The sequence below is a fragment of the Ylistrum balloti genome, unplaced genomic scaffold, assembly GCF_031769215.1.
Source record: "Ylistrum balloti isolate Yb309-2 unplaced genomic scaffold, AGI_CSIRO_Ybal_v1 Utg369624, whole genome shotgun sequence".
Classification (NCBI taxonomy): Eukaryota; Metazoa; Mollusca; class Bivalvia; order Pectinida; family Pectinidae; genus Ylistrum; species Ylistrum balloti.
The window spans coordinates 983,329-1,010,694 of NW_026781893.1; the positions used below are offsets into that span (position 1 = coordinate 983,329).

The following is a 27,366-nucleotide window of genomic DNA, read 5'->3' on the forward strand; positions in this document are numbered from 1 at the left end:
TGTCAAGGCTGATCAAGGTTAATCACGTTGTTTCGTAATTTATCTAGTTATTATCGATATCTCCTTATCTTCTTTGTAAACAAATGAATAACCACAAAATGGATACAATTCCCTTTTCTCTCATAAGAAAATTATACCGTTAATGATTGAATATTGTTATCATGTTCATGTGTTGCCCTATGTGCACCTGGGTATTTCAGTATACGGATATCCGGGTTACTGGATTCGGTGATATCGATACCTGAGAAGTTTTATACTTTGGGTCCATAGGTTCATTGTGTATACAAATCAATGGTATGAATGACATTTAATTATGATGACACGGTCGGATGATTACAGGATTGCTGAATATGCGATCGAGAGCCACATTTTCGAATAAAGTCCCAAATATTTAATCAGCATCCCTTAGGATATCATTCCTTGCTGCAGTAATAATGCCAGCAGTTACAAATAAAACAACAAGCACTTTCGTTTTTATTCTCACATTACCACTATTTTAAATGAGTATTACATTACAGTGATATGATGTATACATGTTTATTTGCTTAGATATCCAGGATGACTTCGGTCCGAGCAGCACTGCTATCTATCATAATCGTAGCTGTACACGTCTTCGTCCCTGTTTCCGGTGTGAAGAAATATGTATTCAGTCTGCATCAAGACGGATTCATCATCTCAATCAATAATGTTACGGTAAGTCTACAAGATTCAACATCTCAATCAATGGTGTTACTGTAAATACACCAGACAGATTCAACATCTCAATCAATGGTGTTGCTGTAAATACACCAGACAGATTCAACATCACAATCAATGGTGTTACTGTAAGTCTACCAGACAGATTCAACATCTCAGTCAATGGTGTTACGGTAAGTCTACCAGACAGATTCAACATCTCAATCAATGGTGTTACTGTAAGTCTAGCAGACAGATTCAACATCTCGATCTTATGTTTTGCTCCTTTATGTGTTTTTTAGAAAAAAAATTCGTATATTGGGGCTTCAATCTCATCCAACAGAGGACATCAGGTAATAGGCGTGCCAAGGTTGTGTCGTTGATGCAGTCCGTGATAATATACAGTCTATGTCTTTTTTTCTTTCTGTCTAATTTTATCTCTCACTAGACACGTTTACGAGTATAATAAATTGGATTTTCTCCGTCCGGATGTCTGAGGGACTTTCCGAACTTAACCTTGAAGACCGCTCTACGAATCTCTACGAACATATGTATGAAAAACAAGCTATAGTGCCCTAGTTGTGCCTTTTTCTATTGACGATTTTTCATGTTTAATATTTTTTCTGTTACCACTGTAACAATCTCAGAAATATAAAAATAACAAGAAATAGCAGCATGTATACATAATCATGACCCCAACACAAATTTATTGTTTGTAAGCCTTTTTCGGGCTTAAACCTGAAATCTGTTTAGATGATCTTTATCTGTGTTTGTTTGGTTGATATATAATACACACTGTAAACTTCTGAGATAAAGGTTACACCAGAAATGGTGGCAGCTCTTTTTCGGTGCAACTTTACACCATCTCATGAGATTACACCTTCTAAGAACAAGTATTACTTTTGTGCTTTATCGGTGTTACCTTCATCCTTTACCAGTGTTACCTTCATCCTTTATCAGTGTAACCTTCATCCTTTACTGGTGTTACCTTCATCCTTTACTGGTGTTACCTTCATCATTTACTGGTGTTATCTTTATCCTTCACTGGTGTTACCTTCATCCTTTATCAGTGTTACCTTCATCCTTCACTGGTGTTACCTTCATCCTTTATCAGTGTTACCTTCATCCTTTACTGGTGTTACCTTCATCCTTTATCAGTGTTACCTTCATCCTTTATCAGTGTAACCTTCATCCTTTACTGGTGTTACCTTCATCCTTTACTGGTGTTACCTTCATCATTTACTGGTGTTATCTTTATCCTTCACTGGTGTTACCTTCATCCTTTATCAGTGTTACCTTCATCCTTCACTGGTGTTACCTTCATCCTTTATCAGTGTTACCTTCATCCTTTACTGGTGTTACCTTCATCCTTTATCAGTGTTACCTTCATCCTTTATCAGTGTTACCTTCATCCCTAATCAGTGTTACCTTCATCCTTTATCAGTGTTACTTTCATCCTTAATCAGTGTTACCTTCATCCTTTATCAGTGTTACCTTCATCCTTTACGGGTGTTACCTTCATCCTTTACTGGTGTTACTTTCATCCTTTATCAGTGTTACCTTCATCCTTTATCAGTGTTACTTTCATCCTTAATCAGTGTTACCTTCATCCTTTATCAGTGTTACCTTTATCCTTTACGGGTGTTACCTTCATCCTTTACTAGTGTTATATTTATCCTTCACTGGTGTTACCTTCATCCTTTATCAGTGTTACCTTCATCCTTTATTAGTGTTACCTTCATCCTTTATCAGTGTAACCTTTATCCTTTATCAGTGTTACCTTCATCCTTTATCAGTGTAACCTTCATCCTTTACTGCTGTTACCTTCATCCTTAATCAGTGTTACCTTCATCCTTTATCAGTGTTACTTTCATCCTTAATCAGTGTTACCTTCATCCTTTCATGGTGTTACCTTCATCCTTTATCAGTGTTACCTTCATCCTTTACTGGTGTTACCTTCATCCTTTACTGGTGTTACTTTCATCCTTTATCGGTGTTACCCTCATCCTTTATCAGTGTTACTTTCATCCTTTACTGGTGTTACCTTCATCCTTCACTGGTGTTACCTTCATTCTTTATCAGTGTTACCTTCATCCTTTATCAGTGTTACCTTCATCCTTTATCAGTGTTACCTTCATCCTTTACCGGTTTTACCTTCATCGTTTATCAGCGTTACCTTCGTCCTTCACTTGAGTTACCTTCATCCTTTACCGGTGTTACCTTCATCCTTTATCAGTGTTACCTTCATCCTTTATCAGTGTTACCTTCATCCTTCATCTTCCTACTTTATCAATTATTTTTATTTCGGGTCATCTTTATTTCGGGTATACATGTTTGCGGTGGTAAATATTTTGCGCTTGTGTATGAATGAGTACCACAGTATTCAGGCAAATGATAAATATAAAAAAAAAGTTTGCGGAGTATTTAATTTCGTGCTACCTTTAACAGCTGCAAATAGAGCGAAATTAAATCCTCTGTGAATATTACCAACTACACAATATATTAAAACCTTTTCCATCTAAACACAACAAAATTGTAAGAAGTCATCTGTCTCAAATCCCTCTGGTCTTTATTTCTAGGGTGCAAAACATTAGATAACCAATCTTTTTACGATGTTCAGTAATTACATAAGGTATCAGGAATATTTTCCATGTACATGTAAAACAATGAGACACATAGAAAAAAACAGAACTCACAAAGATTATGCTTCACTAGACTCTGGACATACCAATATCGTCTATCGACTTGGGGAAGTCAAAACATCTTATGGTTAGCGTAATGTGCGCGGTTTTTCAGCTGTGTGAAGTTAGCTCAACATACGACATTCGACATTAGACATTCAGAATTTGAATGTTGTGCCAGCTCGACATTAGACATTAGACATTCAGAATTTGAATGTTGTGCCAGCTAGACATTAGACATTCAACATTCAGAATTTGAATGTTTTGCCAGCTCGACATTAGACATTCAGAATTTGAATGTTGTGCCAGCTCGACATTAGACATTAGACATTCAGAATTTGAATGTTGTGCCAGCTCGACATTAGACATTAGCCATTCAGAATTTGAATGTTGTGCCAACAGGACATTAGACATTAGACATTCAGAATTTGAATGTTGTGCCAGCTCGACATTAGACATTAGACATTCAGAATTTGAATGTTGTGCCAGCTCGACATTAGACATTCAACATTCAGAATTTGAATGTTGTGCCAGCTAGACATTAGACATTCAACATTCAGAATTTGAATGTTGTGCCAGCTAGACATTAGACATTCAACATTCAGAATTTGAATGTTTTGCCAGCTCGACATTAGACATTCAACATTCAGAATTTGAATGTTGTGCCAGCTCGACATTAGACATTAGACATTCAGAATTTGAATGTTGTGCCAGCTCGACATTTGACATTAGACATTCAGAATTTGAATGTTGTGCCAGCTCGACATTAGACATTAGACATTCAGAATTTGAATGTTGTGCCAACAGGACATTAGACATTAGACATTCAGAATTTGAATGTTGTGCCAGCTCGACATTAGACATTCAACATTCAGAATTTGAATGTTGTGCCAGCTCGACATTAGACATTAGACATTCAGAATTTGAATGTTGTGCCAGCTCGACATTAGACATTAGACATTCAGAATTTGAATGTTGTGCCAGCTCGACATTAGACATTAGACATTCAGAATTTGAATGTTGTGCCAGCTAGACATTAGACATTCAACATTCAGAATTTGAATGTTGTGCCAGCTCGACATTCAACATTCAGAATTCGAATGTTGTGCCAGCTCGACATTAGACATTAGACATTCAGAATTTGAATGTTGTGCCAGCTCGACATTAGACATTAGCCATTCAGAATTTGAATGTTGTGCCAACAGGACATTAGACATTAGACATTCAGAATTTGAATGTTGTGCCAGCTCGACATTAGACATTCAACATTCAGAATTTGAATGTTGAATGTCTAATGTCGAGCTGGCACAATATTCAAATTCTGAATGTCTAATGTCTAATGTCGAGCTGGCACAACATTCAAATTCTGAATGTTGAATGTCTAATGTCGAGCTGGCACAACATTCAAATTCTGAATGTCTAATGTCTAATGTCGAGCTGGCACAACATTCAAATTCTGAATGTTGAATGTCTAATGTCTAGCTGGCACAACATTCAAATTCTGAATGTCTAATGTCTAATGTCGAGCTGGCACAACATTCAAATTCTGAATGTCTAATGTCTAATGTCGAGCTGGCACAACATTCGAATTCTGAATGTTGAATGTCGAGCTGGCACAACATTCAAATTCTGAATGTCTAATGTCTAATGTCGAGCTGGCACAACATTCAAATTCTGAATGTCTAATGTCAAATGTCGAGCTGGCACAACATTCAAATTCTGAATGTCTAATGTCTAATGTCGAGCTGGCACAACATTCAAATTCTGAATGTTGAATGTCTAATGTCGAGCTGGCACAACATTCAAATTCTGAATGTCTAATGTCTAATGTCGAGCTGGCACAACATTCAAATTCTGAATGTCTAATGTCTAATGTCGAGCTGGCACAACATTCAAATTCTGAATGTCTAATGTCTAATGTCGAGCTGGCACAACATTCAAATTCTGAATGTTGAATGTCTAATGTCGAGCTGGCACAACATTCAAATTCTGAATGTCTAATGTCTAATGTCCTGTTGGCACAACATTCAAATTCTGAATGGCTAATGTCTAATGTCGAGCTGGCACAACATTCAAATTCTGAATGTCTAATGTCTAATGTCTAGCTGGCACAACATTCAAATTCTGAATGTTGAATGTCGAGCTGGCACAACATTCAAATTCTGAATGTCTAATGTCTAATGTCGAGCTGGCACAACATTCAAATTCTGAATGTCTAATGTCAAATGTCGAGCTGGCACAACATTCAAATTCTGAATGTCTAATGTCTAATGTCGAGCTGGCACAACATTCAAATTCTGAATGTTGAATGTCTAATGTCTAGCTGGCACAACATTCAAATTCTGAATGTCTAATGTCTAATGTCGAGCTGGCACAACATTCAAATTCTGAATGTCTAATGTCTAATGTCGAGCTGGCACAACAATCAAATTCTGAATGTCTAATGTCTAATGTCGAGCTGGCACAACATTCAAATTCTGAATGTTGAATGTCTAATATCGAGCTGGCACAATATTCAAATTCTGAATGTCTAATGTCTAATGTCGAGCTGGCACAACATTCAAATTCTGAATGTCTAATGTCCTGTTGGCACAACATTCAAATTCTGAATGTTGAATGTCTAATGTCGAGCTGGCACAACATTCAAATTCTGAATGTCTAATGTCTAATGTCGAGCTGGCACAACATTCAAATTCTGAATGTTGAATGTCTAATGTCTAGCTGGCACAACATTCAAATTCTGAATGTTGAATGTCTAATGTCGAGCTGGCACAACATTCAAATTCTGAATGTTGAATGTCTAATGTCGAGCTGGCACAACATTCAAATTCTGAATGTTGAATGTCTAATGTCGAGCTGGCACAACATTCAAATTCTGAATGTCTAATGTCTAATGTCCTGTTGGCACAACATTCAAATTCTGAATGTCTAATGTCTAATGTCCTGTTGGCACAACATTCAAATTCTGAATGTCTAATGTCTATTGTCCTGTTGGCACAACATTCAAATTCTGAATGTCTAATGTCTAATGTCGAACTGGCACAACATTCAAATTCTGAATGTCTAATGTCTAATGTCGAGCTGGCACAACATTCAAATTCTGAATGTTGAATGTCTAATATCGAGCTGGCACAATATTCAAATTCTGAATGTCTAATGTCTAATGTCGAGCTGGCACAACATTCAAATTCTGAATGTCTAATGTCCTGTTGGCACAACATTCAAATTCTGAATGTTGAATGTCTAATGTCGAGCTGGCACAACATTCAAATTCTGAATGTCTAATGTCTAATGTCGAGCTGGCACAACATTCAAATTCTGAATGTTGAATGTCTAATGTCTAGCTGGCACAACATTCAAATTCTGAATGTTGAATGTCTAATGTCGAGCTGGCACAACATTCAAATTCTGAATGTTGAATGTCTAATGTCGAGCTGGCACAACATTCAAATTCTGAATGTTGAATGTCTAATGTCGAGCTGGCACAACATTCAAATTCTGAATGTCTAATGTCTAATGTCCTGTTGGCACAACATTCAAATTCTGAATGTCTAATGTCTAATGTCCTGTTGGCACAACATTCAAATTCTGAATGTCTAATGTCTATTGTCCTGTTGGCACAACATTCAAATTCTGAATGTCTAATGTCTAATGTCGAGCTGGCACAACATTCAAATTCTGAATGTCTAATGTCTAATGTCGAGCTGGCACAACATTCAAATTCTGAATGTTGAATGTCTAATGTCTAGCTGGCACAACATTCAAATTCTGAATGTTGAATGTCTAATGTCGAGCTGGCACAACATTCAAATTCTGAATGTTGAATGTCTAATGTCGAGCTGGCACAATATTCAAATTCTGAATGTCTAATGTCTAATGTCGAGCTGGCACAACATTCAAATTCTGAATGTCTAATGTCTAATGTCGAGCTGGCACAACATTCAAATTCTGAATGTTGAATGTCTAATGTCGAGCTGGCACAACATTCAAATTCTGAATGTCTAATGTCTAATGTCGAGCTGGCACAACATTCAAATTCTGAATGTCTAATGTCTAATGTCCTGTTGGCACAACATTCAAATTCTGAATGGCTAATGTCTAATGTCGAGCTGGCACAACATTCAACTTCTGAATGTCTAATGTCTAATGTCGAGCTGGCACAATATTCAAATTCTGAATGTCTAATGTCTAATGTCCTGTTGGCACAACATTCAAATTCTGAATGGCTAATGTCTAATGTCGAGCTGGCACAACATTCAAATTCTGAATGTCTAATGTCTAATGTCGAGCTGGCACAACATTCAAATTCTGAATGTTGAATGTCTAATGTCTAGCTGGCACAACATTCAAATTCTGAATGTTGAATGTCTAATGTCGAGCTGGCACAACATTCAAATTCTGAATGTTGAATGTCTAATGTCGAGCTGGCACAATATTCAAATTCTGAATGTCTAATGTCGAGCTGGCACAACATTCAAATTCTGAATGTTGAATGTCTAATGTCGAGCTGGCACAACAAATTCTGAATGGTGAGTGTCTAATGTCGAGCTGGCACAACATTCAAATTCTGAATGTCTAATGTCTAATGTCGAGCTGGCAAAACATTCAAATTCTGAATGTTGAATGTCTAATGTCGAGCTGGCACAACATTCAAATTCTGAATGTCTAATGTCTAATGTCGAGCTGGCACAACATTCAAATTCTGAATGTTGAATGTCTAATGTCTAGCTGGCACAACATTCAAATTCTGAATGTTGAATGTCTAATGTCGAGCTGGCACAACATTCAAATTCTGAATGTTGAATGTCTAATGTCGAGCTGGCACAATATTCAAATTCTGAATGTCTAATGTCTTATGTCGAGCTGGCACAACATTCAAATTCTGAATGTTGAATGTCTAATGTCGAGCTGGCACAACATTCAAATTCTGAATGTCTAATGTCTAATGTCGAGCTGGCAAAATATTCAAATTCTGAATGTTGAATGTCTAATGTCGAGCTGGCACAACATTCAAATTCTGAATGTCTAATGTCTAATGTCGAGCTGGCAAAACATTCAAATTCTGAATGTTGAATGTCTAATGTCTAGCTGGCACAACATTCAAATTCTGAATGTCTAATGTCTAATGTCGAGCTGGCACAACATTCAAATTCTGAATGTCTAATGTCGAATGTCGTATGTTGAGCTAACTTCACACAGCTCGGTTTTTCAGCTTCTTCCTCGCACAAACGCTTTAAAAGCGTCTGAGTGACCCGGGTTTTTTTTTGCAGCTAAAGCCCTATTCATTAAGCGGTCAGAATGATTCGTTCAAACATGCATCTATGTACTGAAAGCATATGGCTTAACTGATGATGGTGACTATTTCAAATACAGATTTTGCATTTTATTGTAATTGTCCATTATATTCGACAACAAACCATTAGGCATGTCCACCTTTCATAAAGCCGGGTTTAACAGGCAAAATCAAATGGCATTCAACGTGAGGCTACGTATACTGTACCCAAAATGGAACGCTACCCAATATCTTATCTTGCAATACTGAGGGCCACAACGTTGTCCGACGGAAATAGGCCTACATTAAAAGTTAACTTCACTTCTTGGTGTGGGAATAACTAACGAGTGTCCCTCACGGTGTAAAGTTACACCAGAGACTTCTCTGCTTACGCTTTCATTGAATATGGTGTTAAGTAATCATTCTTTATGGTGTTAGGTAAGACATCTAAATGTTATTTGTTGTAAAGGCTTAACATGTAAAGTAACACTTCCAAAGACGATTTTGTTTAAAGACAGTCCCGCGCGGCCGCACGGTAACACCTCTCGGTGACGATTTAATGTAACGTAGCCCTGTGCGGTGTAAGATAACACTTCTCGGTGACAATGTGGTGAAACGTCGCTCCACACGGTGTAAGGTGACAGGTTTCAGTACTGATTTGGTGTAAAAGTCATTCTCTTACTGTGTAAAGTAACACTAAGTGAAAATTTAGTGTAATGCCGCACCTGTGCGGTGTAAGGTAACATTAAAGGTATCGATTTGGTGTAAAGTCACCTCTTACGGTGTAAAGTAATACTTTTAGGTGGAATTCTGGCGTAAAGTCACTCTCTTTCGGTGTAAAGTAACATTTTTAGGTGATATTGGTGTAAAGTCACCTCCTACGGTGTAAAGTAACACTTTTAGGTGAGAATCTGGTGTTCACTCTCTTACGGTGTAAAGTAACACTTTTCAGCGAGAATCTGGTGTACAGTCATCCCATTACGGTGTAAGATAACGCATTAACACCGATTTAGGACTGAAGTAACACCAAATGTCGGTATACTATACACTTTTCTTTGTTTTGATTAACTTTACATCAGAAATGGTGTAACCATAAATTTTACACCAAAATATGAGTGAATTTACACGTTAAAACACCATATATGGATGAACGTAACACTAAAAGTTTACAGTGCACTGTTCTGCAATTGGTTTATGTTTCAGATTTTTCAACATTCGATCAAGAATCCAATGGTATACGTAGGAGAGGGACGAACTAATTTCCTGGGCGGACTAGGGAACTTTCATATTGAAAATGTGATACAGGATCGAATTCCTCTCCGGAGATTTGAAAATATTTCGACACCGGATAAGGATTATGTGCTGTTGTCGTATGGCGATAACGAGTTCAGGGTACGTCACCTGTAAATTTGGCATATCATTATATATCATAAGACAATAGAGTAGTCAAATATATAGTTCAAATACTGATGGTACTGCATAAAATCCATTCAATTTCGCAGTAGAGCATCGGATAGAAATGGCTTGAAATAGACTGTTTACATCGGCGTTCACGCAGTAGCCTGAAAAATGACATCACTGCCTTATCTCGTAAGGGATGGACAGTCCAAAAATTCACAGCCTGTAGAATCAGGGCTTTCATTCTTTGTCTTATAACCAGGACTCATTGAAAAGGCTGCTACCAACCATCACAATAGTTGATATCGGTATTTGTTTTTTTCTTTATTATCTTGGTCTCATTCTTTCTAATCATTGTTGTCTACTCTTGTTGTCCCTCTCGAGACCCGTCCATATATAACCCTGGCTAATGCGAAGATGTAAGCCCTATGAAAGCACACAGTATCTGCAGTAAAGCAACAAGGTGTAGATCTGTATATAGACGTAACAAACTTACACACTCTATCTTGTGTCAAATCAAAACGATCACAAATTTCAATATGCATATACAGTCGACCCCCCCTTATCTCAAACTAGGCGGGATCATGGGAAACCTCGAGATATTCGAAATCACCTAATTCGAATATTCGGTTATCTCGAGGTTTCCCATGATCCCGCCTAGTTTGAGATAAGGGGGGTCGACTGTATATGCATATTGAAATTTGTGATCGTTTTGATTTTACACAAGATAGAGTGTGTAAGTTTGTTACCAAAAACATTCGAAATCACCTAATTCGAATATTCGGTTGTTTTTGGTAAAGTTACGCTTTGACCGACAAAATGCTCCGAGATAGACGAGTTCGAGATAACGTATTCAACTGTAACTAATTGCAAAAAGCTATGACATCGTGAAGACAAATATCGGCCCAAAACTATGTTAGCAATGTCTTTTAAAAAAAACTTATATTCTGACATTAATCATGGTTTTTGTGTTCAGGACATAATAGATAAAGTATCTTCACAGATCAGTTATACTAATATACTGTTTCAGTGTAACATAACGTTCGAGTCCACAACAGACAACGATATCGTCATGTCCACTGAGGATGTGGGGTCGACTTCGTATCAGTTTTTTTGGATGAGGGTATTTGCGTCACAAAACGAGATGGTGTTCGGAGGCGGGGAACAGTTTTCTCATTTTAACCTTCGGGAGAGGACCTACACCCCACCAGAGGTTGTGACGGTCCTGCGTGCGGATGATCTTAAATATCCAATCTGGACCAGAGAACAGGGTATGCAATGTTTTCCGCGTCTTGAAGACATGTACGTATGCTTCTTGTTTACCGATAGAAGATTTTAGTTTAAAAGGTGAGTTTTGCTGTGACGAGTGCAAGGAATGATAACTGATGACACGTTCTTCTTGCAGGTGTCGGAAGGGACAAAAGCAACCTTGTTACGTATTACGCGGACCTGAAGACGGGAGGAGGCGGTGCCTTCCACACAACATACTACCCTCAGCCGTCCTTCGTGAGCGACCGCTTGTACTACCTTCACTACACCGATACAAACTACATGATGCTTGACTTTAGCGCACCCACCTACCACGAAATCTTCATCAAGGGCATAGTAGGAAAATTCTACTTCAAGGCAGCAAACAGCATGCTTTCTCTGGTGCAGTCTTTGTCTCAGTTTCAGGGCCGCATGCCGATGCTTCCTGATTGGGTGACATCAGGCATCACGATCGGGGTCCAGGGAGGAACAGATACGGTACGTTATAAGCTATACTGCGCATTTATTTTTAAATTGGTGGTTCCAATTTTGCCGAAACCTTGAATCACCAAGGATTTGTGCACGAATCACATGAAAATAGAGAGTTTTCAAATTCAATTTTTTTCATTTTTTCTGTACGAGTTTGACTCCATCCCAGTAAATACCGGAAAGGGAATCCTCCAAGACACCAATGTTACCTTATCTGATGCGTGTTCTTCGTGTACAGACGTAATCCTGTCCACTTGTTGGACATCTGAATTATCATTTGGTTTATAGATACCGGTGTCATATCATGTTTGTATCCCCCATCAGAAAAGGATCCGGATCACTTTTCCCTCATAAGAAAAGGACCCGGGGATCGCTTTTCCCCCCATAAGAAAATGATCCCCCCTATAGTATTTTGATACCCCTTGTGAATTTTATTTTAAATTTTACAGCTTTATAAATAAAATGAGATGTGATAGGTAACTGTGTCTGGGACTTCGTCACCGATACCTGGGTTACCTGTACAGGTATGATAACATAACACCTGTGGAGCCAAGGCTGAAGAGGTCAAGCTCCAGATCACCCTGTACAGGTAGTGGTTGACAGGGGCTTAAATGATGACTGCATACATAATTACTCTATCTATAACCTGAGTAACTTTAATTGATCACTCGTTATACCTGCCATGTGCACATGGGTGCTCACTCAGGTTTAACCCCTCTACCCTTAATCCTCTTATGTAATTGACTGGTAGGCCAGGTGTAATTAACAACTTCACAGCTAACATAACACCTATCATCATATTTTCACTATCACCTGAAATATATGCATTGTTAATATAACATCTCTTAAGGGGGATCAAAATACTATAGGGGGATCATTTTCTAATGGCCAAAAAAATGATTCGGATCCTTTTCTCATGGGGGGATCCAAATATGATATGACACCGGTATTTTGCTGATGAGAACGGAGATCTGTACAGAAACTAGCTCGCACATACTGTATGGTTAGTAATATTTGAGGGAGATTAAATATCGCTATAGTCAAGTAATCTGTAGTCAATCTGTGTAAACAACTAAACAGTAGTGACTACTATACTAGACCGAATGACATTATGTTTTGTTGACTACCAGATCGAAGGACATTATGTTTCGTTGACTACCAGATCGAAGGACATTATGTTTTGTTGACTACTAGACCGAAGGACATTATGTTTCGTTGACTACCAGATCGAATGACATTATGTTTTGTTGACTACTAGACCGAATGACGTTATGTTTAATGACTACTAGACCGAATGACAGTATGTTTAATGACTACTAGATCGAATGACGTTATGTTTTGTTGATCGAAGGACATTATGTTTTGTTGACTACTAGACCGAATGACAGTATGTTTAATGACTACTAGATCGAATGACGTTATGTTTTGTTGACTACTAGACCGAACGACGTTATGTTTTGTTGACTACTAGACCGAATGACGTTATGTTTTGTTGACTACTAGATCGAAGGACATTATGTTTTGTTGACTACTAGATCGAATGACATTATGTTTTGTTGACTACTAGATCGAAGGACATTATGTTTTGTTGACAACTAGATCGAATGACAGTATGTTTTGTTGACTACTAGACCGAATGACGTCATGTTTTGTTGACTACTAGACCGAATGACATGATGTTTTGTTGACAAACAGATCGAAGGACATTATGTTTTGTTGACTACTAGACCGAATGACGTTATGTTTTGTTGACTACTAGATCGAATGACATTATGTTTAATGACTACTAGATCGAATGACATTATGTTTTGTTGACTACTAGATCGAATGACATTATGTTTTGTTGACTACTAGATCGAATGACATTATGTTTTGTTGACTACTAGATCGAATGACATTATGTTTCGTTGACTACTAGATCGAATGACATTATGTTTTGTTGACTACTAGACCGAACGACGTTATGTTTTGTTGACTACTAGACCGAATGACATTATGTTTTGTTGACTACCAGATCGAAGGACATTATGTTTTGTTGACTACCAGATCGAAGGACATTATGTTTTGTTGACTACTAGACCGTTTTGTTGACAACTAGATCGAATGACAGTATGTTTTGTTGACTACTAGATCGAATGACATTATGTTTAATGACTACTAGATCGAATGACATTATGTTTTGTTGACTACTAGATCGAATGACGTTATGTTTCGTTGACTACTAGACCGAAAGACGTTATGTTTTGTTGACTACTAGATCGAATGACATTATGTTTAATGACTACTAGATCGAAGGACATTATGTTTTGTTGACTACTAGATCGAATGACAGTATGTTTAATGACTACTAGACCGAATGACATTATGTTTTGTTGACAAACAGATCGAAGGACATTATGTTTTGTTGACTACTAGACCGAAGGACATTATGTTTCGTTGACTACCAGATCCAATGACATTATGTTTTGTTGACTGGAAGGACATTATGTTTTGTTGACTACTAGACCGAATGACATTATGTTTTGTTGACTACTAGACCGAACAACGTTATGTTTTGTTGACTACCAGACCGAATGACAGTATGTTTAATGACTACTAGACCGAATGACATTATGTTTTGTTGACTACTAGACCAAATGACAGTATGTTTAATGACTACTAGACCGAATGACATTATGTTTTGTTGACTACCAGATCGAAGGACATTATGTTTTGTTGACTACCAGATCGAAGGACATTATGTTTTGTTGACTACTAGACCGAAGGACATTATGTTTTGTTGACTACCAGATCGAAGGACATTATGTTTTGTTGACTACTAGACCGAATGACGTTATGTTTTGTTGACTACTAGATCGAATGACATTATGTTTTGTTGACTACTAGATCGAATGACATTATGTTTTGTTGACTACCAGATCGAAGGACATTATGTTTTGTTGGCTACTAGATCGAATGACATTTTGTTTTGTTGACTACTAGATCGAATGACATTATGTTTCTTTGACTACTAGACCGAATGACGTTATGTTTCGTTGACTGCTAGACCGAAAGACGTTATGTTTTGTTGACTACCAGATCGAATGACATTCTGTTTTGTTGACTACTAGACCGAATGACGTTATGTTTTGTTGACTATCAGATCGAAGGACATTATGTTTTGTTGACTACTAGACCGAATGACGTTATGTTTTATGACTACTAGACCGAATGACAGTATGTTTAATGACTACCAAATCGAATGACATTATGTTTTGTTGACTACTAGATCGAAGGACATTATGTTTTGTTGACTACTAGACCGAATGACATTATACAATTATGGACTTCGGTGCTGGTGAATATGATGTGATATGAACCTGAAAAAATGACATTGACCGTGGCGAAGCCGATGTTAATATTATTTTTTCAGGTTCATATCACATCATATTTACCAGCACTGAAGTCAATAACTGTTTTATTATACGTTCAATAAGAACACAAAACATAAACAAAGATTCTGACTTTATTGAATGCTTTAACATCCTGACAACTGTAACAGAGGCGAAACGTTCGCCGGCAGCCATCGCAACGTCTTTGATCGTCTGACAGATCGCGTTCCGGTCTAACTGCGCATGCACTGCGACAAGCTGTAGGGAATTACCATTTAGGCTATATTTAGAAATCGATATTCATCGGAAAACCAGTCCTCAACAGTTTTTGAGAACTGATCACGTGTATAGGATCCAGCCAATGCGATTTCGAGAAAATTTCATGCATATAATAATTTGTTTTGTTGACTACTAGATCGAATGACGTTATGTTTTGTTGACTACTAGACCAAATGACAGTATGTTTAATGACTACTAGATCGAATGACGTTATGTTTTGTTGACTACTAGACCGAACAACGTTATGTTTTGTTGACTACTAGACCGAATGACAGTATGTTTAATGACTACTAGATCGAATGACGTTATGTTTTGTTGACTACTAGACCGAACGACGTTATGTTTTGTTGACTACCAGATCGAAGGACATTATGTTTTGTTGACTACTAGACCGAAGGACATTATGTTTCGTTGACTACCAGATCCAATGACATTATGTTTTGTTGACTACTAGACCGAAGGACATTATGTTTCTTTGACTACTAGACCGAATGACGTTATGTTTCGTTGACTGCTAGACCGAATGACGTTATGTTTTGTTGACTACTAGATCGAATGACATTATGTTTTGTTGACTACTAGATCGAATGACATTATGTTTTGTTGACTACATTATGTTTTAGACTACTAGATCGAATGACATTATGTTTTTAATGACTGACATTATGTTTTGTTGACTACGAATGACATTAATGACGTTATGATCGAATGACATTGAATTATGTTTTGTTGACTATGACTTATGTTTTGTTGACGTTATGAGATCGAATATGTTAGACCGTTGACTACAGATCGAATGACATTATGTTTTGTTGACTAAGACGAATGACATTATGATGACTACTAGACCGAATGACATTATGTTTTGTTGACTACTAGACCGAATGACATTATGTTTTGTTGACTACTAGATCGAATGACATTATGTTTAGACCGAATGTATGTTGAACCTAAGATCGAATGACATTATGTTTTGTTGACTACTAGTCGCAATTATTTTTTGACTACATCGAATGACGTTATGTTTTGTTGACTACTAGCGTAATGTTTAATGACTACTAGATCGAATGACATTATGTTTTGTTGACTACATTATTATGTTTTGTTGACTACTAGACCGAATGACATTATGTTTTGCCTAGATCGAATGACATTATGTTTTGTTGACTACTAGATCGAATGACATTATGTTTTGTTGACTACTAGTACCGACGAATGACATTATGTTTTGTTGAAAACTACTAGATCGAATGAATTATGTTTTGTTGACTACTAGATCGAATGATATTATGTTTTGTTGACTACTAGATCGAATGATATTATGTTTTGTTGACTACTAGATCGAATGACGTTATGTTTTGTTGACTACTAGACCGAACGACGTTATGTTTTGTTGACTACCAGATCGAAGGACATTATGTTTTGTTGACTACTAGACCAAATGACAGTATGTTTAATGACTACTAGATCGAATGACGTTATGTTTTGTTGACTACTAGACCGAAGGCATTACACCAGATAAAATGACATTATGTTATGTTTTGTTGACTACTAGACCAAATGACAGTATGTTTAATGACTACTAGATCGAATGACGTTATGTTTTGTTGACTACTAGACCGAACGACGTTATGTTTTGTTGACTACTAGACCGAATGACGTTATGTTTTGTTGACTACTAGACCGAATGACATTATGTTTTGTTGACTACTAGTTTAGTGACTACTAGATCGAATGACATTATGTTTTGTTGGCTACTAGATCGAATGACATTATGTTTTGTTGACAACTAGTTTGACTGTTGACTAGATCGAATGACATTATGTTTTGTTGACTACTAGACCGAATGACATTATGTTTGTTGACTACTAGACGAATGACGTTATGTTTATGACTAGATCGAATGACATTATGTTTTGTTGACTACTAATCGAATGACATTATGTTTTGTTGACTACTAGACGAATAACGATTCGATCTAGTAGTCATTAACATTATGTTTTGTGACTACTAGATCGAATGACATTATGTTTTGTTGACTACTAGACCGAATGACATTATGTTTTGTTGACTACTAGACCGAATGACATTATGTTATGTTTTGTTGACTACATTAGACTACTAGAACGAATGACATTATGTTTTGATGTCTACTAGACCGAATGACATTATGTTTTGTTGACTACTAGATCGAATGACATTATGTTTGTTGTTGACTACTAGATCGAATGACATTATGTTTTGTTGACTACTAGACATTAAAACGAAATGACGTTATGTTTTGTTGACTATAGATCGAATGACATTATGTTTGTTGAGTACTAGACCGAATGACAGTATGTTTATGACTACTATTCGACGTTATAGTCAACTAGACAAAACATAATGTTTTTTGACTACTAGACCGAATGACAGTATGTTGACTACTAGATCAACAAAACAATGACATTATGTTTTGTTGACTACTAGACCGAATGACCGACTAGTAGTTGACTACTAGAAACAAATGACAATGAGTATGTTTAATGACTACTACATTATGTTTTGTTGACGTCAGACGAATGACATTATGTTTTGTTGACTACTATGACCGAATCGAATGACGTTATGTTTTGTTGACTAGTAGTCAGATCGAATGACATTATGTTTTGTTCACTACTAGACCGAAGGACATTATGTTTCGTTGACTACCAGATCGAATGACATTATGTTTTGTTGACTACTAGATCGAAGGACATTATGTTTTGTTGTAGTCAACAAAACTAGACCGAATGACAGTATGTTTATGTTTTGTTGACTACTAGACCGAATGACATTATGTTTTGTTCGAATGACTAGACTAGAAACGATTATGACGTTATGTTTTTATGTTTAATGACTACTAAACCGAATGACATTATGTTTTGTTGTCAGACGAATGACATTATGTATCGTTACTACTAGACCGAACATTATGTTTTGTCAACTACATAAGTCATTCGAAGGACATTATGTTTACATTAAACATACTGTCATTTGGTCTATGTAGTCAACCGAATGAAAACATAATGTCATTGTTCTAGTAGTGAATTATGTTTTGCATGACTAATTTTCTCGAAACATTGGCTGATACTAACAAATGACAGTTCTCAAAAACTGTTGTTTCGATGACATTAATATAGACCGAATGACGATTTCTGTAATTTAATTCCCTAATTTGTTTTGTTGTAGATCGAATGACGTTATGTTTTGTTGACTACTAGACCGAAGATGACATTACGTTTAATGACTGCCGGCGAACTAGTTTCAGGTTCATATCACATCATGTTATGTTTAACTGTTATTAAGCACATATGTTTTGTTGACAACTACTAAAACAGCCATTCTTTGACTCTCAGATCGCGTTCCTGGTCTAACTGCGCATGCACTGCGACAAGCTGTAGGGAATTACCATTTAGGCTAAATTTAGAAATCGATATTCACCGGAAAACCAGTCCTCAACAGTTTTTGACTCACGTGTATAGATCCAGCCAATGCGATTTGACATGCATATTATGTTTCGTTGACTGCTAGACCGAAAGACGTTATGCTTTGTTGACTACTAGATCGAATCACATTCTGTTTTGTTGACTACTAGACCTAATGACGTTATGTTTTGTTGACTACTAGATCGAAGGACATTATGTTTTGTTGACTACCAGATCGAAGGACATTATGTTTTGTTGACTACTAGACCGAATGACAGTATGTTTAGTTGACTACTAGAACGAAGGACATTATGTTTCGTTGACTACCAGTTGACATTATGTTTCGTTGACTACCAGACCGAATGACGTTATGTTTTGTTGACTACTAGACCGAATGACATTATGTTTTGTTGACTACCAGATCGAATGACATTATGTTTTGTTGACTACTAGACCGAATGACATTATGTTTTGTTGACTACTAGACCGAATGACATTATGTTTTGTTGACTACTAGATCGAATGACATTATGTTTTGTTGACTACCAAATCGAATGACAGTATGTTTTGTTGACTACTAGACCGAATGACGTTATGTTTTGTTGACTACTAGACCGAATGACATTATGTTTTGTTGACTACTAGACCAAATGACAGTATGTTTAATGACTACTAGACCGAATGACATTATGTTTTGTTGACTACTAGACCGAACAACGTTATGTTTTGTTGACGTTATGTTTTGTTGACAACTAGATCGAAGGACATTATGTTTTGTTGACTACTAGACCGAATGACAGTATGTTTTGTTGACTACTAGACCGAATGACATTATGTTTTGTTGACTACTAGATCGAAGGACATTATGTTTTGTTGACTACCAGATCGAAGGACATTATGTTTTGTTGACTACTAGACCGAATGACAGTATGTTTAATGACTACTAGATCGAATGACGTTATGTTTTGTTGACTACTAGACCGAACGACGTTATGTTTTGTTGACTACTAGACCGAATGACGTTATGTTTTGTTGACTACTAGATCGAATGACAGTATGTTTTGTTGACTACTAGATCGAAGGACATTATGTTTTGTTGACTACTAGACCGTTTTGTTGACTACTAGACCGAATGACGTTATGTTTTGTTGACTACTAGACCGAATGACATTATGTTTTGTTGACTACTAGACCAAATGACAGTATGTTTAATGACTACTAGATCGAATGACATTATGTTTTGTTGACTACTAGACCGAATGACGTTATGTTTTGTTGACTACTAGATCGAATGACATTATGTTTTGTTGACTACTAAATCGAAGGACATTATGTTTTGTTGACAACTAGACCAAATGACAGTATGTTTAATGACTACCAGATCGAAGGACATTATGTTTTGTTGACTACTAGACCGAAGGACATTATGTTTCGTTGACTACCAGATCGAATGACATTATGTTTTGTTGACTACTAGACCGAATGACATTATGTTTTGTTGACTACTAGATCGAATGACATTATGTTTTGTTGACTACTAGACCGAATGACATTATGTTTTGTTGACTACTAGACCGAATGACATTATGTTTCGTTGACTACTAGACCGAATGACGTTATGTTTTGTTGACTACTAGACCGAATGACATTATGTTTTGTTGACTACTAGACCGAATGACATTATGTTTTGTTGACTACTAGATCGAATGACATTATGTTTTGTTGACTACTAGACCGAATGACAGTATGTTTTGTTGACTACTAGACCGAATGACATTATGTTTTGTTGACTACTAGATCGTAGGACATTATGTTTTGTTGACTACCAGATCGAAGGACATTATGTTTTGTTGACTACTAGACCGAATGACATTCAGTTTTGTTGGCTACTAGATCGAATGACATTATGTTTTGTTGACTACTAGATCGAATGACATTATGTTTTGTTGACTACTAGACCGAATGACATTATGTTTTGTTGACTACTAGACCGAAAGCCGTTATGTTTTGTTGACTACTAGACCGAATGACTAGACCGAATGACGTTATGTTTAATGACTACTAGATCGAATGACGTTATGTTTTGTTGACTACCAGACCGAATGACAGTATGTTTAGTGACTACTAGATCGAATGACATTATGTTTTGTTGGCTACTAGATCGAATGACATTATGTTTTGTTGACAACTAGATCGAAGGACATTATGTTTTGTTGACTACTAGACCGAATGACAGTATGTTTTGTTGACTACTAGACCGAATGACAGTATGTTTTGTTGACTACTAGACCGAATGACATTATGTTTTGTTGACTACTAGATCGAATGACATTATGTTTAATGACTACTAGATCGAATGACATTATGTTTTGTTGACTACTAGACCGAAGGACATTATGTTTCGTTGACTACTAGATCGAAGGACATTATGTTTTGTTGACTACTAGACCGAATGACATTATGTTTCGTTGACTACCAGATCCAATGACGTTATGTTTTGTTGACTACTAGACCGAACGACGTTATGTTTTGTTGACTACTAGATCGAATGACGTTATGTTTTGTTGACTACTAGACCGAACGACGTTATGTTTTGTTGACTACTAGACCGAATGACGTTATGTTTTGTTGACTACTAGACCGAATGACATTATGTTTTGTTGACTACTAGACCAAATGACAGTATGTTTAATGACTACTAGATCGAATGACGTTATGTTTTGTTGACTACTAGACCGAACGACGTTATGTTTTGTTGACTACTAGACCGAATGACGTTATGTTTTGTTGACTACTAGATCGAATGACATTATGTTTTGTTGACTACTAGATCGAATGACATTATGTTTTGTTGACTACTAGACCGAATGACAGTATGTTTTGTTGACTACTAGACCGAAGGACATTATGTTTCGTTGACTACCAGACCGAATGACGTTATGTTTTGTTGACTACTAGACCGAATGACGTTATGTTTTGTTGACTACTAGACCGAACGACGTTATGTTTTGTTGACTACTAGACCGAATGACGTTATGTTTTGTTGACTACTAGACCGAATGACATTATGTTTTGTTGACTACTAGATCGAATGACATTATGTTTTGTTGACTACTAGATCGAATGACGTTATGTTTTGTTGACTACCAGATCGAATGACATTATGTTTTGTTGACTACTAGACCGAAGGACATTATGTTTTGTTGACTACTAGACCGAACGACGTTATGTTTTGTTGACTACTAGACCGAATGACGTTATGTTTTGTTGACTACTAGACCGAATGACATTATGTTTTGTTGACTACCAGATCGAAGGACATTATGTTTTGTTGACTACTAGACCGAAGGACATTATGTTTTGTTGACAACTAGATCGAATGACAGTATGTTTCGTTGACTACTAGATCGAATGACATTATGTTTTGTTGACTACTAGACCGAACGACGTTATGTTTTGTTGACTACTAGACCGAATGACGTTATGTTTTGTTGACTACTAGACCGAATGACATTATGTTTTGTTGACTACTAGATCGAAGGACATTATGTTTTGTTGACTACTAGACCGAATGACAGTATGTTTTGTTGACTACTAGACCGAATGACATTCAGTTTTGTTGACTACTAGATCGAATGACATTCTGTTTTGTTGACTACTAGATCGAATGACATTATGTTTCTTTGACTACTAGACCGAATGACGTTATGTTTCGTTGACTGCTAGACCGAAAGACGTTATGTTTTGTTGACTACCAGATCGAATGACATTCTGTTTTGTTGACTACTAGACCGAATGACGTTATGTTTTGTTGACTGCTAGACCGAAAGACGTTATGTTTCGTTGACTACTAGACCGAATGACGTTATGTTTTGTTGACTACTAGACCGAACGACGTTATGTTTTGTTGACTACTAGACCGAACGACGTTATGTTTTGTTGACTACCAGATCGAAGGACATTATGTTTTGTTGACTACTAGACCGAATGACAGTATGTTTTATGACTACTAGACCGAATGATGTTATGTTTTGTTGACAACTAGATCGAATGACATTATGTTTTGTTGACTACTAGACCGAAGGACATTATGTTTCTTTGACTACTAGACCGAATGACGTTATGTTTCGTTGACTGCTAGACCGAATGACATTCAGTTTTGTTGGCTACTAGATCGAATGACATTCTGTTTTGTTGACTACTAGATCGAATGACATTATGTTTCTTTGACTACTAGACCGAATGACGTTATGTTTCGTTGACTGCTAGACCGAATGACGTTATGTTTCGTTGACTGCTAGACCGAAAGACGTTATGTTTCGTTGACTGCTAGACCGAAAGACGTTATGTTTTGTTGACTACCAAATCGAATGACATTATGTTTTGTTGACTACCAGATCGAAGGACAGTATGTTTTATGACTACTAGACCGAATGACGTTATGTTTAATGACTACTAGATCGAATGACGTTATGTTTTGTTGACTACTAGACCGAATGACATTATGTTTCTTTGACTACTAGACCGAATGACGTTATGTTTCTTTGACTGCTAGACCGAATGACATTCAGTTTTGTTGGCTACTAGATCGAATGACATTATGTTTCGTTGACTACCAGATCGAATGACATTATGTTTTGTTGATATGTTTTGTTGACTACTAGACCCAGAACGAATGACGTTATGTTTTGTTGACTACTAGACGAAGGATTATGTTTTGTTGACTACTAGACCGAATGATTATGTTTTGTTGACTACTAGACGAATGACATTATGTTTTTTAATGACAGTATGTTTTGTTGACTACTAGATCGAAGGACATTATGTTTTGTTGACTACTAGACCGAATGACAGTATGTTTAATGACTACTAGATCGAATGACGTTATGTTTTGTTGACTACTAGACCGAATGACATTATGTTTTGTTGACTACTAGATCGTAGGACATTATGCAGAACGGGTCTGAATTGTCATCTTTATGATTGCTTTAGATGTTAGCGAGACTCAAGACGGTTCAGGATGCCGGTGTACAGGTTAATGGGCTTTGGATTCAGGACTGGTCCGGAGATATTCACACTTCATTCGGGAAGAGAGTGTTCTGGAACTGGAAACTCAACACCACGCTGTACAACAGTATGTATTGTAAACGTATTTATAACGGATTACTTATAAAATGGAATCATATTATCAAGGAATATTACAAACATAATGCACTGTTTATATATCAGAGTGGAACGAGACCATCACTGATCTGAAGAAACAAGGCATCCGGGTTCTGGCTTATGTTAACCCAAACCTCAACAAAGATGGAGACTTATTTCAAGAGGCAGATAGTAAAGGTTACTTTATCAAGGATCCACGGACGAGTAAAACCCTTCTCACCAATTTTGGGGAGTTTTACTGTGGCTCTATAGATTTCACTAACCCATCCGCCTTTTCTTGGTACAAAAGTAAGTATTTTTATTGCCAGACGTGTCGAGCCTTGATTCCCTACGTTGAAGCCTAACTCAGTTCAATCCCAATGTACACTTTTGTATTAAAATTTTTACTATGAATTTTATTTAATTTAAAATCATTGTTAAACCTTGCTAGTGCGGATGTACCAATGGAAAACATACGTGATCGAGCAGTTGTCCCAATACCTCTGCACGTCCGATCGGGGTATAGAACCCTGGTCGTGTGAAAGACGAGTGTAGTACCACTGCGCCATACAACAACCCAAATGTTAAACTGTATTGGGGAAGTTTGGCCTTTGTTTCAAAGGATTTGAAATGAGATCCTGTTGACATGTCGCTATTTTCTCTGTTTTTGTTTTACATTGTAAAGATACTCTTTAACAGTTGGTACGTCACGTCTGGTAAACATCGATAGATATTGTACAAAAGACACAAGTACCTTTCTATACAGCATTAGATACAGAAGAGCCAAATACAGAATTCAAATCGTCATACTAAAGTGTCGTTTCTCTAGGACTCGTTAGCAATGCCAAGGGCCTAAATTTTGAAACCTTAGAGGAGACTAAAAAATATTTGATAGAAATTTTAGACAACATATGGGCAGGTTCACTAGCCCCATCATTTGATACGTTTCCTAATTTTCTTAATTCAAGAATCTAATAATTACGAAGAACGATGGATTATTGTCTTGTTAGTGTGGTCGCCTGTTAAGTGAGGTAAAAACTTATTTGCTACCTTGCTGAAGAGTCATACTATAAGTCTCTGTTAATTTTAATTTTAATTATAGAGTTAAATTTTAATTATTCTTCATACACGTGATCGGCGATAGGTGTTTGTACAACTTACATATTATACACATGGCCCGTTACAGATACGATCCTGAAGCAGAACATGATCGATATCGGTCTGGGAGGATGGATGGCAGATTTTGGAGAGTACCTTCCAACTACGGCCAAGTTTACGCTTGGAATTGGGGAAGTTCTTCACAACGCATGGCCGCTCTACTGGGGTCGAATGAATAAAGAGGCAGTGCACGAATCTGGCAAGGAGGGCGAGGTCATATTCTTCATGAGATCAGGATACTCAGGTACGAGTCGGATAAGCTGCAGTAAATCATGTGGATAAAATCTTTTTATCTTTATGTGCTGGTCAATTGAGAGCTAATGTCATTGTGATGTGAATTATGCCGCGTCCACTACACCAAGCATCACCAAGCCATATTTTGGTTTCAAATTCACAAATCCGTAGGTGTTCCTGGCCGTGTACCGAGACACGAAAAATGATATAGAGGACAGTAGCACTAACGCAGGATGATTAGACCACTCCGTTAGAGGATACTAAGGGAAATAACTCATGTCACTACATTTAACACTGTAAATCATAATGGTAGAAGGGAGGTAATTATGCTTTCCCGAATGTGTAAAATATATCATAAACAACAGATATACTATACTATGATATGGACACAATACATCAGATTTACACGTAAATAAAAGAAGCATTATTTATTTATTGAATTTGGTGTTTGCATATTTTGTTTTTTGTTTTTTTACATACTAACAAATGTTTTATAAATATTAAGGTATCTCTAATTACACGACGTTGATGTGGGCGGGAGATCAGAATGTGAACTTCGATACTGCCGATGGCCTACCGTCCACTGTCGTTGCTGCTCTATCTTCCGGAATCTCTGGTATAGGTATGACTCACTTTGATATCGGAGGATACACCACGTTTGCCAGTATGGGGCTTAAGCGGACACCTGAGCTACTAATCCGGTCAGGAGAAATGGCCGTCTTCACGCCATACATGCGTACGCATGAAGGTCAGTAAGCGGTTATATTTGACGTATTGCACTTTTTTAAAATTCTTGTTCAATGTTCATTTTAATGTTAATTGTTACATAGCCGAAGATTTAACATATCACTTATCAAGTCTTTACATGTATGAACCTGTTGGTTGGTGCAATAAATAAAATAATCAAATATTATGTTTTAAAGGTAACCAGCCTGAGGCGAACGTACAAGTGTACTCAAACACATACTTGCTGCAGCACTTTGCGCGCCTGTCCAAAGCACACAGCATTCTTGCCAACTACACGCGAGCGGCCATCGCAGAGTACGTGAAGAACGGGACACCAGTACAGCGTCCTATGTTCTTTGCAGATCTTACACCAGAGAGCTTTGGTGCGAAGTATCAATACATGTATGGTTCCGACCTCGTGGTGGCCCCAATACTAACCCAGGGGGCCACTCAAGGGGATTGTTATCTACCACAAGGAACATGGATCCATTTATGGGATGGAGGTGAATACGCCGGGCACGAAACATACAAAAATTTTTCTGCGCCCTTAGGGAAGCCACTGGTATTTTACAATATTGAGAGTGCCTTTAAAAGTATATTTGAGACCATCCATCAGTTGCCGGCCCCACCAGCTCCCCCTGTCATCCCCCTCACTACTACCCCTTCACCAGGTCCCTGTGTCAACAAAGCGACAACATCCGATTCAGATGTGTGGTTGAACTTGCTGATTGTCTTTATCATTAGTCATTACTATTTGAACAGTGTATAGAAAGTTCAATAGCTCATTCGAAATGACAAATACACATAATGAATTAGTGGTGTGCCAAAAGTACAAATCCGGGAGAAATAGATCACACATGTATATATTACACGATAGATATGAACAGTTTCTCAATATGTACAATTATTCTCGATTCCATAGCGGACTTCACAGTGAGTGTGTGTATCCCGTCGTAGTAGTAACTTCAACCAATAACTGATTAATTGAACGTCCATCCTATCTCTTCTTTTATCACTTCTTAGACGTTACTAATGATTTAACATCGATATCCATGTTTATCCGATAGCTTCTGTAATAGCCTGTTTCGCTAACAATATCCACCCGTCTTTCATGTTCTCCTTCACATTTTTGAAGAAGCTTAACTCTGTAGCAGCCGACGTTTTATGGAGTAACGAATTAATCACAAAACCTTTTCATAGAAGTTTAAATACATCTTGTAGCTTAGTTCTTTTTGTCCGGTAGTCGG

General features: G+C 37.1%; 1 protein-coding gene across 1 annotated transcript; it reads left to right on the top strand.

The window, feature by feature from the left end:
- Positions 1 to 558: 558 nt before the first annotated feature.
- LOC132550674 (sulfoquinovosidase-like) lies at positions 559 to 26,888 on the top strand. The gene is made up of 9 exons (XM_060214768.1): positions 559 to 693; positions 9,832 to 10,020; positions 11,057 to 11,297; positions 11,432 to 11,772; positions 23,852 to 23,993; positions 24,089 to 24,310; positions 25,188 to 25,403; positions 25,899 to 26,141; positions 26,317 to 26,888. Exons 1-9 carry the CDS (start codon positions 559 to 561, stop codon positions 26,886 to 26,888), a joined length of 2,301 nt encoding a protein of 766 aa, XP_060070751.1.
- Positions 26,889 to 27,366: the final 478 nt, after the last annotated feature.